This window comes from Mustela nigripes, chromosome 12 (assembly GCF_022355385.1).
Source record: "Mustela nigripes isolate SB6536 chromosome 12, MUSNIG.SB6536, whole genome shotgun sequence".
In the NCBI taxonomy this organism is placed as follows: domain Eukaryota; kingdom Metazoa; phylum Chordata; class Mammalia; order Carnivora; family Mustelidae; genus Mustela; species Mustela nigripes.
Genome location: NC_081568.1, coordinates 25,100,705 through 25,120,249, shown reverse-complemented (window position 1 = coordinate 25,120,249; position 19,545 = coordinate 25,100,705). Strand labels below are relative to the sequence as shown.

Genomic DNA, 19,545 nt, shown 5'->3' with positions numbered 1-19,545 from the left:
TAAACGTAGTGTGGCATCCTGGAAGAGAAAAAGGAGGTTAGTGGAATTTGTTCGGTGAAATCAGAATGAAGTCTGTAGTTTAGTTCATCGTGTTCTGCCAGTGTTAACTCCTTTTGCCAACTGAACCATGATTACGTCAGATGTTCACATCGGGAGGCGCTGGGTGAGGGGTTCTTCACAGGAGCTCTCTGTGTTCTCTCTGCAACTTCCTATAAACCTAAAGCTAGTTCGTAATTCTTTTTAAAACGTTTATTTGAACAAAAGGGGAGAGGCAGATGCTTACTTGACCGACCAGCCTTTTCCAGAAGGCAGATCCCCGGTGGTTTCACCCACATGATGGGCTGCACTGGGTCCCTCAGGCTCACTGGCTTTAGGGCTGCTTCTTCCTGGACAGGCCCCATCCCCTGGCTTCATGGGGCATGAAAGGGCGGTGGATCCACTGAGGCCTCCAGCGGGAGAGCCAAGCGACCTCCTGGGGACGATTTCCAGCTCGGTTTTGAAGAGCCCGGCAGTGGGCCCTGCCGGGAAATCCTCGCTGCAGAGCTTGTCCAGGTCTGGCATGCTCAGGGCACGCAGCTCCTGGAGCTTGGAGCGGGACAGGGGCGACGGCTGGGTGTGGCGCACGGAGGACTTGTTCCTCTTGCTGGGAGAGGCTGGAGTCACAGGGTGGGTGGGAATTCCAGAAGGACCGAGTGATTTCTTTGGGTCCAGGTCGGCGGCCTTGTTCCCAGCCTCTGCTGGGTTCTGCCGGGAGACCGTCAGCATCATGCTGGACGGGGACTTGCTCATTTGGGGGATGAGGGTGCTGGCTTCACTTTGGCTTTCGCTGCAGGAACTCAGGCTGCGTCTCAGTGATCTTGCTGTCACGTCAACAGGGTGGCTGAGGCCCCCCGAAACAATGCTGCCAGATGACCGTCTCCCAATGGGAGGCTTAGAGCTTACTGACAAAAAGGGGGACGCCCCAGACTTGGCCACCAGCCGGTCCGAATTGGCCAGGTTCTCAAAAGACTTGATCCTCTGCTTCACAGAGAAAAATGAGGTAGATTCATAGTTCTGCTCAGGGTAGTAATGTCTTCTGGTGACTTTGATTTTGTCTGTGACTAGAGAGCTCCTTTCTTGCACTGAGAGGACATCCCCTTCATCGGTGGTCGGAAGGTTCCTCGATGTCTCCAGAAGGGGCTTTACGCTATACACGCCCTGTCCGTTAGCCAGGCCAAGGACAATGCCTCTGGATGCCTTGGCCTCAGGGAGGCCCCCACTTGTCGCGAGGATCTGGCTGTCCCGATGCGAGCGACCTGGGCTGGGCAGGCCATGCCCCTCCCGGCCAAAATGGCTTGAAAACTGGGCGGGCATGGAGTAGGTCCTGGTCGCTGGCCTTGGTGTGAAGTACGGATGGTCCTCTGGTGCGGGGCCCCCTGCTGCACCATTCCTGGGCATCCCTAGGGAGCCTGACGCCTGGCTTGCCTTCGCCTGGGAGGAATCGGCCTTTTTCGCAGGGAGTTGTGGGGAGGAGGAGGAAGAGGCCAGTTTTGCCACGCCGAATGGTCGCTGGCTTTCCGGCTCCACCTGGGAGGCACGAGATGGGAACGATGGTGGCTGATGTGCGGACGGCTCCAGGTACTGGTGACAGGGTCTAATTTCACTCTTGTCCTGACAGTTGCTCTGGGCCCAGAACCCTCCTAGTCTGTCACTCTCAGCAGGCTTGTCACTGCAGCCATTCTTTGGCATTCTCTCACAAGAGATTTCCACTATTTTCAGCTGGTTGGTTCTCTCTAGGGGATCGCCAGCAACTATTTTGCTTCCTCTGTCGCAAGTCACCCCTGGTTGGGCTGCCTGCGGCGCTGGATCCGTCTGGCTGGACCCGCGCCTCGTGCTTGGCCCTGGAGGCGGGACGTCCTGCCCGCGGGCGGCTGGGGACGCGCTGCTCCCCAAGGCCGCAGCGGGTGCCCTGCTCTCCGGGCTGCACCGCGGAGACCCAGGGGCGGCTGCGTAAGGGCCATCGGGCTGGGGGTGGAAAGCCGCCTGCGATCTACGGCATGCGCCTTGCTCAGGAAGGGTCCTGGGGGAGGTGTGGGGCGAAACGGAGGCTGGGACGCTCGTTTCGGCCGCGGGGGGCTTCGGCGACCCCGAGGCAGCAGGCGGCCTGCTCTCCAGCACGCACTGGGGGGGCCTGGGGGCTGCTGTGGCGCTTTTCTCCGGCTCCTCCAGCTCGGTGGTGTGGAACCGGGGGGCTGCTCCCTTGGGAAGCGCTCTGTGGGAGGTCTGGGGCGAAATGAGGGGTTTCCTGGGGTCCATCCCACTGGCCTTGGCCCCAGGAGCAACAGGGGCCTCCGAAGTGACCTTGCTCTTGCTTTTGATGCTCAGTCTCTTCAGCTTAGGGCCGGACTTGGGTTTCTGACCGTTGTTTAACGGTGTTTCCACAGAACCCTTTTTAGGTGGGTCTTTATTTTCCAGGCTCACTTTCAGCTGTGGGGGGCTCTGAAGCCCAGCAACCCCCTTTTTGTGGCAGGAACTCGACCCCTGACTTTTGGAGTCAGGACTCCTGGCGGGCACCACGGGCTGCTCCTTTTCTGTTTTGCCCTGTGCGGCTGAGCCGTGGTTATTTTTGTTTATTTCTTTAAACCAGGCCATGATGGGCCTCCGGGAGATCATTTTTGGTTTCTGGAGTGGGTCATCCACGTCCTGACTTTCGGAGATGTGCAGAGTCGTCAAAACGGATTCTCCATTCTTAGGGACATCCGTGCTGAAGGGGGATGGATTTTCAGCGTCACTGACATTTGTGTCTTGTTTTTTATGGGGGGTTTTGTCACCGAGCAGGTCATGTTCTAGACCGTTGACCACGTTCAGACTGCGGAGAGTGACCGGAAGGCTGTGGAAATGACCGGGGGCCTTAGGGGGCCGGCCGCTCTCCACAGCGGAGCCCGCGCGGGGGTCTTGCAGGGTTTCTTCTTCACATGAGGGCCTGGGGTCCTGTGACGGCCTTCGGTCTGCATGAAGCTCATGCTCCCGAGAGCTTGTATCCAAGAGAGAAAACGGCTGGGAAGAGTCCGGAATCGAAGGGCAGGAGGTGCCAGGGACAAAGGACGCTCTCTCGCGCGGGTTTCCCACCACCTGCCGGAGCGCGCTGTGCTTCAGCCGCAGCACTCTGGCCGGCACCGGGCAGGGTGCAGGCTGGGCGGGGGCAGGAGCAGTAGCTGAGGGGGCGTGGGGGGAACCATCTGGAGAGCAAATCTCGATTTGCTCCTCCTCAGACTCGGTAGTGTTTTCCTTGTGAGAAGAGCGGCGAGAACGAGGAGGTGACCAGTTGTCCCCGCTGGAAGCTCGTGGGGCTTCGCTGAGCGATTCCGGGTCAGAAGACGAGTCCTCTGCGTCACCATACATGGATGAGAGGGATGGCTCTGTGCTGTCGCCGAGCCCTGACAGGGACATGCTGTCTTCGTGAAAACTGCTGAAATTTCTAGAGTAGTTGCTCAGGAAGTTTTTGTTCACAGTAAAATGTTTGTCGGGATTAATGGAATCCAAAACGGAAGGCTGGGAGGCCCAGTGTGGGTGAGGGGGCTGGCCAGCAGCTGCCCAGGTCCTCCCCGGGGTGGGGGTCTGGCTGCCCAGGACTGGCTCGGCAGGGCGGGAACCTCCGCTTCCTGCTCCTGCTGGAGGCTGGCCCTGGGAATGTCCCTCTGGAGTCAGCTGGTCCCCTCCGTGAGGAGACCGGAGTCTTGGTTCTGATGTATCCAGCTCCTTGATGAGTTTGTCGATGTCGGTCACCGGACTGCCCCCACGTTCCCTGGGGCAGCAGTGGCCCGAGACACTGCCACACCCCCCGCCAGCCTTGTCCGCAGGAGACGGCAGGGTGGGGCTGGCCTGCGGGGCCCTCTCGGACCCAGAGTCTGTTCCCTTGAGCAGAGCAGAGCCCCGGGAGCTTTCGGGCACGAGGACTGCTGTTGTCTGTGGAGCCTTGCTGTGGTTGCCGGGAACTCTGGGTCTCTCCTCGGGGGACGTGAGGTCTCGAGACAGGGCGGTGCCTGCTGGAGATGCTCGCTCTGCCTCAGGTCCTCCCCCGAGGGCAGCTGCCTTCCTGGGCGAGCTGGCTTCTGGAGCTGCTGGAGGGTTGCTGAAGTCATGCCGAGCCGCTGCCGTCTTCTTGGGGGATGAGCTGCGCTCCGGGCCGGGTCCCACTTGACATCTGTCCTCAGACTCAGGAACCCTGGGTGCCACTGGCTCTCTGGGGTCCTCAGGCCGCCTGGCTTGCCCTGTGTCCACGGAGGTCTTGCTGGGGTCAGGATGAGCTGCCCACTTCTGCCCTGGGGTAGGGACGAGGTCTGGGGGGCCCACCAGTCCTGGGGTGAGAATATAAAGGAAAGGTGGGGGGTAGGGGGGAGACAGGGGAAAATAGAAAGTGAGAAAATAGAAAAACTATTAAAAAAAAAAAAAAAGGAAAACTTAATCTTTTTTTTTTTTTTTTTTTCCCCAGAAAGACCTTCCACAACCTAAATGTAGCCTTCCTGTCGTTCTGTTCTTGCCTCTAAAATCACAGAGCACTCACATCTACCAAATTCTACCCTGCGCTCGGTGCTCTGAAGCCCCTCAGACTGGCTGGCAGGATAAAGCTCTGTTTCTGCCCCTTTCTCCCTTGGTTATCTTCAAGGATGGGGACATCAGAAATCCTTCACTCGGTCTCTTGACACCATCTGCTCTGATGGCAAAAGCCTCAGGAGTCAGGTTCTTTCATCCTTTCACTTTGTGGTTCATTCCGCGGAGGTCTGGGGTCTCCGGGTTGCTGCTCTCCGTGGGTTTGGCCTCAGGGTGTGGGGACTTGCGGCTCAGTGCAGGAGAGGCGAGAGGAGGCTGATTTGGGAAGACACAGGGGAGCTGCAGAAGGATGCAAGCTGGCCCTGCGCCTGAACCGGGTCTTGGGTGTGTTCAGAGGCCCGGGGGGGAACTGCGAGGCCACATGACCTGGGAAGCGGGGACAAAAGGGGTGGGACCTGACAGGGGTCCCAGGTGAAGAGGTGGCCACACAGTGATGAGGAGGAAGATGAAGAAAATGGAATGAAAGCAGGGAGAAAAGGGCATGTGATGGGACGGGTGCAGGGAAAGGTGCCGATGCCAGGGACGGCAGGACGTGGTTATTCCAGGAGGTGGGTCCCGGAGAGCCTCTGTCCTGGGGGTACCTCCTTGCAAGGCTCTGTACACCCTCAGGCTAATCTGTGTGCCTCTGGCCCATGGCATCGGATAATCAGGGGAAACTGGCATAAGAGAGAACAGTAAATTTGCTATTTTCTTAGGAACCAGGAGTTATAGTGATGCAGTCACAATGGAAGCACCTGCTTTGAGAAGACTGTCTACCCAAATGTTACACTCCTTCCTCATCTCCCACGCTAGTCATCTTAATTGCATATGCCTTTCCCCTCCTGAAGTCCCTGTGTCAACAATGAAGGACTAATTATTAACACTGTGCTACAAGTTTCTCATGCACTTAGTTTTCCTCCCAACACCATGAGGTGGGTCTGGTCTCCCTCTGCTTTGGAACAGTAGGGAACTGAGGCACAGCGTGGCTTAGCAACGGGTGCAGGACCGCAGAGTGTACAGCCAGGGGTCACCTGGGAAGTCAGTCCCATAGCCTACTCCTAAACCCTGACTGCATGACCTCTGTGTAGACAGCACCTGGCCACAGCAAGGTAGGCCCATCAGGACCTCTGCGGAGACTGTACATAACTTCCCCCGGCCCCCATGAAAGGTGAGGGACATGCCAAGACTTGAATCTCTGGGCTCCTGTCCTCTGCTCAACCGTTTGAATTCCCTTCAGAATGACTTTCCTGCTTCTGCTGGTGCCAGCCATGGGGAACAGTCACAACGAGACAAAAGGAGGGGATGTGAAGGTTATTCTCTAGCTTCGGATCTACTTGCTGAGCAAACCCTAAATTTTTATTAACAATTTGACTTTATTGCAAAGTGTGTAACTGAAGAGCGTTTTTGACGGAGGTTACGTGACACAGAAGCAGTTCTCGATGTCACCGCCTTCCCCAATCTCATCATGGGAAGGACAATGACTCACTTATGGCACACGAAGGGGAAGAGGGCCCGGCAGCCTTTGCAAACAATGTTGCAGGTGCGGAAGGCCACGGCAGACGTGGGTGCAGTTTCCTAGCTAGAGTCGGTCACAGAGGTGCCGAGGCAGACGCATTAGTGCTCAGGACGGCTGGCTGGGGCCAGCACCAGTCACCCAGGCCAAAAGCATCTTACTGACCTCTCTGCATGCCGCTCAAACATTATATTCTGCAGATGCAGGAAGTAAAAAATATTTCTCAGTGCAATTGATTTCACGTGAGCCGAGTATTGAAATTCTGAAGGGCAGGAACTCCTCTATGTCATCTTATGTCTCATTCATGAAGGCACCCATCACAAAAGAGTAAGGAGTGTCAAGTGGCTGGAAATGGACCACTCTGATGTGGAATTAAAACTATGAGTTCAGGCATGATGATCTAGTAAAGTTAAATGCAGGCAGCTTGTAAATATCACTAATCTGTGGAAGAGGGTTTTTTTCCCCCCTCAAATTTCTCCACATGTAACATTTTTATTAGGGTAAGGGCTGCTCTCCCATCTTGAAGCTTAACAAGCAATGAAATAATCCTACCTGTCCTGGGTTGTTGACCCTGCTCTGGTGCAGCTTTGAGCAGGTTCTCTGGGCAGCGGCTGGCATCTGGGTGGGACAGGGCAGCAGCAGGCTCCCAGCTGGCAGGGACATGCTCATCGCCGATGATGGACAGCTTCCCCAGAGATTCCTGACACAATGACAACCACAAGTCACTGTTGACAGCTTTCAGGTTTCCTGCGCCCTAAGACATCACACACGAAAGCTCTGCTTTAAGAAATTTCCGAGATTCTGGGGGTAAGGCCGCTAGAAATTACACGGTCTTGTCACTCTGCCTAAGCCTCGGTTTTCTCAACTTTGAAATGAGGGTGATCAGGGAAATGCAAATCAGAATCACGTGGAGAATCACCCGCAAGGGTGGCTGTGACCCAAAACGGAAATAACAGGTGTTGGCGGGGATGGAGAGGAAAGGGACCTGCGTGCGTTGCTGGCAGGAATGGGAAATGGTGCAGCTCCTACGGAAAACAGTACGGACATTCCTCAAAAAAATAAAAATAGAGATACCATACGATCCAGATATCACATTTCTGGGTATAGACCCAGAAGAATCGAAAGCAGGTTCTCTAAGAGATATGTGTACTCCCGTGTTGATGGCAGCACTGTCTGCAATAGCTAAAATGTGGAAGCAGTTCAAGTATCCATTGAGAGATGAATGGACAAGCAAAATGTGGAACGGACCTATGATGGAATATTACTCAGCTTTAGAAAGGAAGGAAGTTCTGACACATGCTACAGTCGGGATGAGCCTGGAGAACATTATGGGAAGTGAAGGAAGCCAGTCACAGAAAGACACAGACTGTCTGATTCCATTTAGATGAGGTACTAGGAGTTGCTGACATCAGAGAGACAGTGGAGTGGTGGTTTCTGGGGGCTGGTGGGAGGGAATGGAGGGTTACTGTAGGACGGGCACAGAGTTTTCTGGAGATGGCGGTGATATTGCACATTATGAATGTTTGCCCCTGAACTGCATGCTTTTGTTAGGTGTATTTTACCACAGTCAAAAAACTGGGGACAGGCGCGCCTGGATGGCTCAGTGGGTTAAAGCCTCTGCCTTTGGCTCAAGTCATGGTCTCAGGGTCCTGGGATCGAGCCCCACATCGGGCTCTCTGCTTAGCAGGGAACCTGCTTCCTCCTCTCTCTGCCTGCCTCTCTGCCTACTTGTGATCTGTCAAATAAATAAATAAAAAATCTTTAAAAAACTGGGGACAAAATGGAGATAAGACTTGCCCTGTCTACATGAAAAAGTGCTCAACAACACTCAGCATCAGGGAAATACAAATCAAAACCACAGTGAGATACCACCTCACACCAGTCAGAATGATTACAATTAACAAGTCAGGGAACAACAAATGTTCGCACAGATGCGGAGAAAGGGGAACCCTCCTACACTTTTGGTGGGAATGCAAGCTGGTGCAGCCACTCTGGAAAACAGCAGGGAGGTTCCTCAAAAAGTTAAAAGTAGAGCTACCCTACAACCTAGCAATCACACTACTGGGTATTTACCCTAAAGATACGAATGTAGTGATCCTAAGGGGTACATGGGCCCAAATATTCATAGCAGCAATATCCATAATTGCTAAACTATGGAAAGAGCCTAGATGTGCATCAACAGATGAATGGATAAAGAAGATGTGGTACATATATACAATGGAATACTATGCAGCCTTCAAAAATGAAATCTTGCCCTTTGCAATGATGTGGATGGAGCTAGAGGGTATTATGCTAAATGAAATAAGTCATTCAGAGAAAGATAATTATCATATGATCTCTCCGATATGAGGAATTTTGGAGGCAGAGTAGGGGGTTGCAGGGGGCAGGGAGAGGAAAAAATGAAACAAGATGGGATCAGGAGGGAGACAAACCATAAGAGACTCTTAATCTCAAGAAACAAATTGAGCATTGCTGGGTGTGGCAGGGGCGGGATAGGGTGGTTGGATTATGGACAGTGGGGAGGTATATGTTACGGTGAGTGCTGTCAATTGTGTAAGAGTGATGATCCACACACCTGTACCCCTGAAGCAAATAATACATTATATGTTTAAAAAAAAATAGACTTGCCCTGTCTAACTCATAGCGTTTTATTTTATTATTTTTTTTACTTTATTTATTTATTTAATTTTTTTTGAGAAAGAAAGAGCGAGCACACGTACAGTGAGGGAGGGTTGGAGGGAGACAGAGACTCTTAAGCAGGCTCCACGAGCAGCACAGGGCCTGACCCGGGGTTTGATCCCACGATCCTGAAATCATGACCTGAGCCAAAATCAAGAGTCGGACATTAACCAACTGACCCACCCAGGCACCCTCATAGAGTTTTAAATAAAAGAGGATTAAGTGAACCATTATAGAAACCACATGCAGCCCACAAAAGGCTTTCTAGATGTAAGACATTATTGTCTTTATACTCGCTTAATGATATCCAAGACTATAAGAGCAGCTCCTCAGTTTAGCACTTAGGGTTAGGACTTATCTGAATAAATGAAATTCACATTTAATATTTCAAAATTTCACTTTAGCCAAGTGTCAATTATTTTATCTACCTTTCTTCTATCTAAAACCTACTATAAAAAGAGAAAATTCACTATGAAGTTATATCAGCTTTATTTAAAATTCACCCTCTGAGTTAAGTAGTCAGAAAGTGGCCCAAAGGTGGCAGCAGAGGAGAGAGCGGAACTGTATTTTAAAATGTTTAATCTTCTTATATGACGTTGGTCTCAATTTAAAAAGTATTCAATGAAAACAGTAGAAGACAACCAAGAAGAGTTAAACTTTTGTGCAAAAGTTTTAAATGCATCTCGAAATTCTTATTGGGAATACTCATTCACAATGACAAAAGCTCTATATAAGCTATCATGAATAAAACCCCTGATTTATATAGATATCCAAAACGGGCTGAGGATACTTTTTGAAACCTATTAACTTTGCATTTTAAAACACGTATGGTAGGGGGGGCCTGGGTGGCTCAGTTGGTTAACCTCTGCCTTCAGCTCAGGTTATGATCTGAGGGTCCTGGGATTGAGCCCCGCATGAGGCTCCCTGCTCAGCGGGAGACCTGCTTCTGCCTCTGCTCCTCCCCCTGCTTGCGCTCTCCCCCTCTCTCAAATAAATAAACAAAATCTTAAAAAAAAAAAAAAAAAGAAGAAAAGAACATATGCTAGTTGGAACCAATAACACTTTTTAGGAGGATGAAGAAGGATGGATGTTTCTACTTTTTCTATACAGTTAACAAAAATCCCTTCTGCCTAATACAGTTTTTATGACTTCATATTTTCTGGGTCTGTTTACACGTATGTTTGTATAAAGCACTCGAACACGCATCTTTATAAACACGGTCTTACAATCACCTCAGAGAGAAACTATTTATGTTGAGATCGTAAACAACATTCGTTTCTCTCACACTCTCCTTGCTTAAGTGGAAGTTTACTGATTACAAATGAGCAATTTGACAATTCTACATCGTTGTAGCATATGTGCAATAAAGCTGTAACATAAATAATACTGACTTGCATCTAAAGTAGTGTGTTATAAGTTTCTTTTTTTAAGATTTTATATGTAAGTAATCTCTACACCCAATATGGGGCTCACACTTAAAACCCCGAGATCGAGAGTCACACGCTCCCAACTGAGCCAGCCAGGCGGCCCAGCGTGTGATCGGTTTCTAGCGTGCCCATTATTTCATGTGATTCTCACAACGAGGGTGAGAATCATTCCACATCATCCCCAAAGTCTGGGAGAGAAAAGGGTCGCTCGGAACCTCATCAACTGGAGGGAAGCACTGTTAGGCTGTGTTTGATGGTCAGCCCAGGTCTGGGAGACGATCTGGGTCCAAAACTTGCCTCCGTGGTCCCCCACCCGCCAGCGGAGCAGAGCCGGTGCTCTTCGCCAGTCTCCCGCCCCCCTTCCCTCATCCACCATGGCCCCGTGTCCAGGCAAGAGAGTGATTTCATCGTCCGGCAGGCTGATCGATGACCGGATCCCTGGGCACGGGCCCCCACCTCCCTGCTGATACGCAGGCAGGCTCCCGAGCAGCCCATGGACGGCAACGAATGACCGCGACAAGAGAAGCCGCCAGCCACTGACCCTCTTCCAGGCGGGTCACGCTCTCACACACCCCATCCTCACTCACAGGGTAGTGACTCAGGTCCCAAGTTATAAAGAGGAGATCAGTTACCTTTTCCGCCGTTCCCCCTGGATGAAAACCAGGCCTGGTCTCTTTGCTGGAAGTGGCCCGGACACAGGGGACGTCGGCTCCAGCGGTCAGATGCACCGTCTCCGAGGTGCTGGGCCTGGCATCAGCCTCGGGCCTTTTGTGATGTGGGCTGACTCTGGCCACTGGTTTGTGCCTGGACCCCAGGCTGTCATTCTTCTGCTGGGCAGACCTGGGGGGATCTGTGTTCCCCAGACTCTGGGTGCCTGTGTCAGCTTTGTATTCTAATTTGGGGGAACTCTTTGATCCAGAGAGCTCCTTCCTCCCTGAGCAGCCAGGGCCACCCCTGTGGGCTTCCGCAGAGGCCAACAGGTTGGCTGCTCGGGAAGGAGTGTCCCCCAGGCCCTCTGGGACACTCTCCTCTAAGTCCAGTGAGCTGCCAAGGAGAGGCACTGAGGAGGCCTTGCTGACCACGGTTTTCTGGGGCTGTTCCCCCCGGCTGTTGATACCCATGACCTTGGAAGAGGTCATCAGGGTGTGCCTTGAGTTGACCTCTGTCAGAGGCCTGCTGGGACCGGGAAGGGTCCCCGGGAGAGAAATGCAGTCCCCTTCGCCGTCAAACTCTTCCTCATCGCTAGCATCGTCTGTGTCATAGCAGCCCACCCTCCTCTGGCGGAGGAGCGGGTTCCGGGGGGGCTGCGGGCTTCCAGGAAGACTGGCTTGTCTGGCAACCGTCACCTGCTTGTGGAAGAGCCCAGAGGACCGCTGGCTTCCTAGCGTCACAAGGCTGTTGGCTCGGGGTTTTCCTGGCTCCTTGTGAGCTGTGGGGATGGGGAAAGAAATAGTCAAATGAATAGGGTTTCCCGTCTGGCCTTGTTTTATAAATCCCCCCTCATTACACAGGAGCATTCCCACCCTCAAAACTGCTGGCCATTCAGCCTCTGGCCACTGACCACCCAGATTCAAGGATATGGCCTCCTGCAATTTGCACCCAGTAGACAGCCGGCTTCTCTCTCTCCTTTTCCTAATGGCCTCCCTTTTTGTTTGCTTAGTTTTATTTTATTTATTTTCTTAACCTCAACCTCTGGATTGTATGCTGCCTAGAGACAGAAATGTTTAATTCAACGTCCAGGATGCCTAACACACTGCTAGGGTTCAAACCAGATGCTGTTGCTGGGAAGTCCTCTTTGAGATGATGCCCGGAGACCAGCCAGCCCCACACCTCTGCACGTTCTGATCACACGAGGCCCTTCTTTCATTTGCAGAGACGGCTGGGGGCAGAGGGGTGCGGCACACAGAAGCTCCTAGAGCATGGTACTGGGAAGCCCGAGATTATATTATCTATGTAAGTTCCAAGCAGGGACAGGGAAAGCCCGTGCTGCTCAGCAAATCGTCCAGGGCTTGCTAAATGTATGGCGAATTACATGTGCTTCCACCGTGTGAGAGAAATGCTTCTATCAGGGGTGCCTGGGTGGCTCAGTGGGTTAAAGCCTCTGCCTTAGGCTCAGGTCATGATCCTAGGCTCATCGGGCTCTCTGCTCGGCAGGGAGCCCGCTTTCCTTCCTCTCTGCCTGCTTCTGACTACTTGTGATCTCTGTCTGTCAAATAAATGAACAAAATCTTAAAAAAAAAAAAAAAAAAAAAAAAGCTTCTATCAGAGACAGGAGTAAGCTTGTCAGCTGTTCCAAATGAGAGCCAGAGTGGTCAAGTCTGCCTATCCTAAGACAGGGATGTTCTGGTGCAGACAGTAGAAACAAACAAACAACAAAAGAAAAGAAAAGAAAAAAAAAAAAAGCGAATCACACCAGCAGAAGCTGGAGGAATCAGTACGGTTCGCATCAGATCATTCTCTCACAGTACAGTGAGAGCGTGATCAAGGAGATTTAGAAGCAAACAACTGTTTGACAACACCAATCTCTTACGAGTTCTGAATCTTTCACTCAGCTGCCTTCTTAAATCAATTCAGTTTGGGCCTGGTGAGGGAAGGGACCTGGGATTTGGCTAGAAATCCCTAAAACAGAAGGCTGTTAGGTGGTCACGCTGATTTCATGCCATAAATGTCAAGATGATGCTACGTAAGTAAGATCTGAACACTGACCAGGTGAGCCACCTCCAACACTCGGGTACAGAACATGAGCCTGGACCCTTCGACCCAGAACCAAGGGGCCAGTCAGCGGGGGGACGGGGGCTGTATTTTCCAAAAATAAATTCAGAATTTAGTCAGGGTAAAAAGTTGGCTTCTAGGCGACCAAAGCCATGGTTTCCAGGTCCCCGTTATATGTCCCCCGGACATTATACTGTCCTGCTATATAAACCAATGGGACCCGAGTCAGAGAATAGCATTGTTTACTGGAGGTTTTGGCTGGGGGGCCACCGTCCTCGGAGGTGCTGCCGCCGCTGCCCGGAGGGTCCTCATCCTCAGAAGCAGCCACCACGAAGTCTGACAGGGAGCCTGGGACGCTGTGGGCAAAGTATGGGGAGGCTTCGGCTTCAGACGTCAGGGCGTCCTGTTGGAGGAGACGGAGCGGGATGAGGAGGAAGGCACGCCAGAAGGCGGTTATCTGAAACAGTAATTCCCGGCTTTCCAAGAATACTCTGTTCTCACCCGTGGCCGTCTGCAGCAGTGGTGAGAGTGGACACCCACTCCCGTGGACCCTAAGACGGCTAAATTAAACAACTAATGAAAAAGGCAACAGCTGCTGCCAGACAATGTTTTTAAGAGATTTTTTTTTGGCCAAATGTTTAGCGATGACCAGAAAAGCCACAGAAGCAATATATCAACCAACCCAGGAAAAACACTGGGGGAAGAGATAGGAAAATGGGACGCCATTCCAAGCCACTGGTTCAGCCTAGTGATGGAATAGAAAAGAGGGGAGTCTGAGTCCTGTGCTCGGATCCACTGGGACTGAGCCATCGCCAGCTGGGAAAGATTCCAGTCTCCTTAAAGTCACAGGTCCCCCCGAAAACCAACTGGGGACCCCTCTATTGTGGAGCAGTTTGAAAACCGCTTCTTAAACTACAGCTCAGTTCTTTTATTATTGCTCTATTCTTTCCTTAGTTGAGTATTTAATAAAAGAAACACCCATTTTTGTATCTTCTCAAATTAGCGTTGTTGCCGTCATCTGTGAAGTAGCCAAAACCCTCAGGGCTGACTTAAGGGCTCCAGGAATTGGTTCATGAGCCAGCGGAGTGAGGCAGCAGTGCGCCTTGACTCACCTTTTTTGCAAGAGAGGGACTCTTCAAGGGGGTACCTGTTGGAGAGAAAATTCACCAGACTGTCAAAACAGCAAAGCTCACATCCTTGCAAATATTTTACATTCTTATCCACAAAAGAAGGAGCCAAACACATTAACACCCCCTTTGCTTCACTGACACTGATGGACCAGGTGCATATGCATAGGTACCCGATCCCTACTCCATCCCAACTCCCATTTTCAGCCCCTGATGATGGGATGATCCCAGTCAGAAGTAACTTCTGAATCTTGAAAGTCTTTTGTATTGCCATTTCCATACACACAGTATAATTTAATTATAAGTGGATGCCCCTCGTCTCCCTTCCTCAATTATGTAATGCTTCACTGAGACCTTCACTGATCTGACCGCACAGTGCTCAGCACTGCACCTGGATCTAGGGAGTATTCAGTGCTATCTGTTGAGTGGACTGAAGGATCAACGAACAGAGAAACAACACTCAGGAAACTCACGAAGGAACTCGGAGGAAGGTTGAATACCTATATTGGTTTTCAGTAGAAGGATGAAAAGATTTAGCATCAACACTTTAAATTATGTGCCATGAGCAAAAAGATCTTGTGCATGAATTTCACAGCTTAATAAAATCTTTCATGAATGATGGCAGGGGTATGCCAAGGTTATGAGGGGACAGCTCGCAGGCAGGTCAGGAGAAGGAGCTGGCCGAATAAAGAGCCCATTATGGCTGTGGCCACTCTAAATATATTAATTACAGATGCAAATAATCAGGGTATTACATGGCTGCCAAAAAATCCTATGCCTTCCTTTTCCTCTGACAACCAGTAACTCATAGCTCAGTTCCTTTTTCTCCTGACATCAATCTTGACATTGGCAATATCTTGAGTTGAGACATGTTTGCAGAGTCCCTTTGGATTTCCATTCTACCGGAAACATTACTTTTAAAACTTGACGCAATGTTTCCCATTTGAAATTCATAGGAAATTCTTACTATCTCAATCCTTCTCTGCCTGAACTTTTCCACTTAAGAAGGCGGAAATCATGATTTGGGGAGCTTCTATGGTTACCCTTCCTAAGTTGAAATCTAAAAAAATATCTACTTATTATTGAAGGAAGGTTGCCTTACTGGGTGGAAATCTTTAGTTCACATGAAGAAACCCCAGGCTTTGGGATAGAGAACACTCTGTGTCTACCAAACAACCGATATATTGGTATTACTTTTCCTCCTCGGCTATTTCAGATGAATTACACATAAACACGTGAAATGCTGTTAACTCACTTTTGCAAATTATCTCATAGTGTAAGAAGCATGCATGATTAGAACTTTAATAAAGCGCATTAAGTAACAGCAGAAATCAAAAACAGCAGCTGGGAGAAAGCACAGGATCTGGTTGACAATGACTTCTGGCAAACCCAATGATGACAAAGAATCCAGTAACCCGACATGGGGCAGGGCCCCCAGGGGAGCTTCCTGAGAAGCCCTGCTGAACACTGAATGAAGACGGGCTATTATAGTACCTGAGCCAGGAGAGGAGCTGGCCTCCTTGCTCTCCTGATAAGTGCTGCGTGCGATCACTGCATCCATTTCCTGCTCTGAAATCTGATTTTCAGCAGAAAGCACAAATTAGATGGTTTTATTTATTTATTTCCCCCCAATAAAAGTAGCTAGGACCTGAGTCAGAGGCTGAGTGCAGATAAGGAAGGAAACCACAAAGCCCGTGATTATGTCCACCCTCGGAAGCAATGACTCAGGGCACATAAGGACACCGGGTTAGCCAATCGCTTCCGACGGTGTGTTTGGAACAAGGTCTTAGGCTGTTCCCAGCGTCGTTAACGCTCAGGTGCCACAGTTACCAACCATGGGCCAAAACCTGCCTTTCTCTGGAACTTTCACTTCTAATTCTTTTTTCCCCTAGATTTTATTTAAACAATCACCAACCTACCTAAAGCTTGTAAGAGTAGCGTAAAAAGAGGGTACTCTTTGTGGTTGTTGGTTTTAAACATTCTGCCACATTTACACTCGTGCTTTTTTAAGACTGATTTGAGATATATCTATATCTATCTATCTATCTGAAATCTATTTATTTGACAGAGAGAGAAAGAGGGAGGGAGAGAGAAGGCACAGGAGGGGAGGGAGAAGCAGAGGAAGAGGGAGGGATAATCTGAGCACAGAGCCCAGTGCAGGGCTCGATCTCATGACCGCCAGACTATGACCTGAGCCTAAACCAGGAGTCAGAGGCTTAACCAACTGAGCCACCAGGTGCCCAGCTCATGCTCTTTCTACACACACACACACACACACACACACACACACACACACTGCTTCACTTTTTACCAAACCATCTGGAAGTTAGCTGCAGACATCAGGAACCTTCACCCAGAAATATTTTAGCATGTGTCTCCTCAAAACAAGAACATTCTCTTCAATAACCCTGGCACTATTGCCATTCTAGGAAATGTAACACTGATACAAATGACCATCTAGTTTACATTTCTTATTCCAATTTAGCCAACTGTCCTAACACTATCCTTCAGAAATGTCTGTAGATGGAAGTGGTTCCTAAGAAGTTTGATGCCAGCTTGCAACAAGACAGGTTTTTCCTCTAGAATGCTTTCCAACACTCAGTTTTTCACCACCAGTGTGTTGCTGGGCAAAAGTGTCCCTTGTACATCGTGATGTAACTGATTTGCATTCTGGTACAAGCTCATTATCTCATGGATCTTAGTAGACCGTCACCAGCCAACACCCTTGCATAGTAATGCTTCAGAGAAATTTCTTTTTTGGCAATCCGGAATTCAATTCAGGGTCTAGTTGCCATGTCTTTTTAGACTCCTTTAAGCCAGAACATTGCTGAGCCTTTCTTTGTCACAATGCTGATATTTTGGAAGAAACCCAGGTCAATCAAACCCTCAGTTAGGATTTGTGTGATAGCTTCTTTATGCTGAGATTTAGATGATGCACTGTTTTTGGGGGGCAGAAAAACTACTAAAACTGTTTCCTTCTCAGGCTTCAGAGAGGTATTTGGGGTCAATGACTCATGTTTCATGACTGGTGATAACTTTGACCACTTGGTTAGGATGGAATTCACCAGATCTTTCCACTGTTTTTTATTTTTTTTTTTGGTCATCAGTGAGTGATCTGTGAGGAGACAGCTTGCAACAGCATCCATATCGTGCTCCCAGTATGTTTTTACTCAACGGTTTTAACATTATTGATCATTTTTACTTGGATCAATTTTTACAATAAACTTTTCAAAATAGTCATTTTCTAACTTTTTTTCTTTCTATATTTACTGTTATCATGGTAGATTCATGGATTTTCCCCCCATCAGTTGTTACCCATAACTGTTCTTATTCATAGAAAAGATTTTTAAAAAGCCTGAGGTATGCTGAACTATGAGATATTTTAAAAGGCCATTACCTAACTTGCATAGAATTTCTTTTTTTTAAAGGTAAGAATACTGTAAATTTAGAATGGTAATTTTGTGTGGTAAAATAACATTTAGCATAAATAACATTTGCATAAGCATAGCAATTTGTACATAATAACATTTGTACATAACATTTGTACATAATAACATTTGGGTAAGCATAGCAATCTGTATAGGACATAAAACTATATAGGATTCAGCATTACATTTTAACCTAACAGATAAACCATAATCGCATCATGTTTATGTAATACTTTCTGGTGGGCCTTACAGGAAATAATAACAACAAACACACATACATGCACACAGGGATATACACTTGAATACACACACAGACACACACATACACATACACACTTCATAAAGCAAAGAGCAATGTTGTATAGATGAGTCAGGAAAAAATACCAGCTTAGACAGTGGTTGCTACTTTTTCTTGACATTAAACTTTCAATATTTGCAACTGTTTTTCTGAGTGGGAAAAAATGGTAGGGTTTGAAACAAGTGAAAGACTTCCTGGGTAAGTCTATTCATGCTGAGAGCCCCAGTACCAGCTAAAAATGGATCCCCCTGACCTTCTTCTGGCAAGTCCAAGATCTTAGCTTGTCTAGACCTGGAGGGTTTGAATATCCCAATTGGGTAGCCACTGCTCCAGTCATTATGAGAAACAGAAGAAAAGCAAATCCTTGTGGTATTTCTATTGGAACAGCATGAAAACTAAGGAAGCACATACATTTAGAACCAAAATGTACTATTGGCATGAAATACTGGGGTGAGTGGAATAAAAATACATTAAACATAAAGTGGAATCTTGACCAAAAGGAAAATACAGGGTGATGTTACAACTAAGAACACCATGTTTACCTATGAAGAAATGTGAGATCTAGTCAAACAAATACTAAAATCCTGGTTTTGCGGGATGTATCTCTAGCGCCGTCATGATGACCATTTTACTGTGGCTAGAGGCATGAATCAACCTGGATTCAACAGGCTCACAGACCACCAGTCCATCAGGATTATTATGCTTTGCACTGAAATGCCATTTTGATGTTTGATTATATTGGCAAATTAAATTGGCAGATGCCTTTGGGCTGAGAAGAAGCAGACCTCCACACAAATCGTGACCTGTGCTACGTTGGAATGGATTCTGAAGTCAGAAATGCCTTGAAGTCAGTGACTGCAAACCGTGAGAACTGAATTTTTTATGAAGTTGCTGAGGGACGTACTAGGTCAGCCCCAGCTTATTGGGATGCTTTGAAGGGGGAAGGGGGTAGGGGGTAAGGCCATGCAGGTGATGGAATCCAAGAGAGGACCCTGGAGGAAGGAGCCAAGACCACTCGAGCTGTGGGTAGGAGGCAGAATGCTATTAAAAATGACCCAAAGAGAGCCATGGGGGCAGGTAGGAGACAAAGGAGAATAGGTTTTAAGGGAAAGTGTCAAAACTACAAAGTAGAAAGGAGGAAAAATAGGAAGGGACAAGAGACAAAATGCAAAAAGGTAGGAGCAGGACTTGATTTTATATTAATGATATTCAAGAAGTTTTTCTTTACGACATCTAGGAGAATGCATGTAGACGAGAGAACACAATCTGGGAAACAAACAGTAGTGGAGTTGACTTTGAATCAGTCTAATGGTTGACCAAGCACTGTGGAAAGCCAGTGCAATGGACCCCACTGAGACACGAAACATGATGCCATATAATTTACATACTGAAGAAATCTCACACATGGGAGGACCCGCCAGGTCTCTCTGAACAGGCGTCTCACTCTCAGAATGGCATGTGAGTCCATCAAATGGCCTGGGCCCATTTATGACATAACAGTACAAATGATACCTAGGACAGGCACGACAAGGGCTAATGTCCTTAAGGAGCATTTGAGTTGTTGGAAGAAAAGGTTAAATTTCATAAAGATACATCCGATTGTAATACTAGAGACAAGCTAACCTAAAAACACTTTTACATCAAGTACTCGAAACAACAAAATAATAGTGCTCAAGGCCAGTAGAGTCCAATTTGCTAAAGGCCTCTGGTTAACCTTAAAACATTCAAAGCAACTGCTTCAGTATAGAGAAGATACAATCACATATCAGCAAAGTCCGAGGAAACAGGGGCT

The 19,545-nt window shown here is 48.8% G+C and overlaps 1 protein-coding gene across 4 annotated transcripts in view; it reads right to left on the bottom strand.

Annotated features, from left to right (window-relative positions):
* PDZD2 (PDZ domain containing 2) overlaps positions 1-19,545 on the bottom strand; it is a 348,893-nt gene that overhangs the window by 12,179 nt on the left and 317,169 nt on the right. For all 4 annotated transcript variants that reach the window (XM_059416953.1, XM_059416952.1, XM_059416954.1 and 1 more), the window contains 6 exons: positions 15,522-15,603; positions 14,013-14,047; positions 13,147-13,303; positions 10,821-11,617; positions 6,635-6,782; positions 284-4,337 (listed from right to left, as the gene is read on the bottom strand). In XM_059416953.1, coding sequence (XP_059272936.1) covers positions 284-4,337; positions 6,635-6,782; positions 10,821-11,617; positions 13,147-13,303; positions 14,013-14,047; positions 15,522-15,603 — 5,273 coding nt within the window. The remainder of the gene's footprint in view (positions 1-283; positions 4,338-6,634; positions 6,783-10,820; positions 11,618-13,146; positions 13,304-14,012; positions 14,048-15,521; positions 15,604-19,545) is intronic.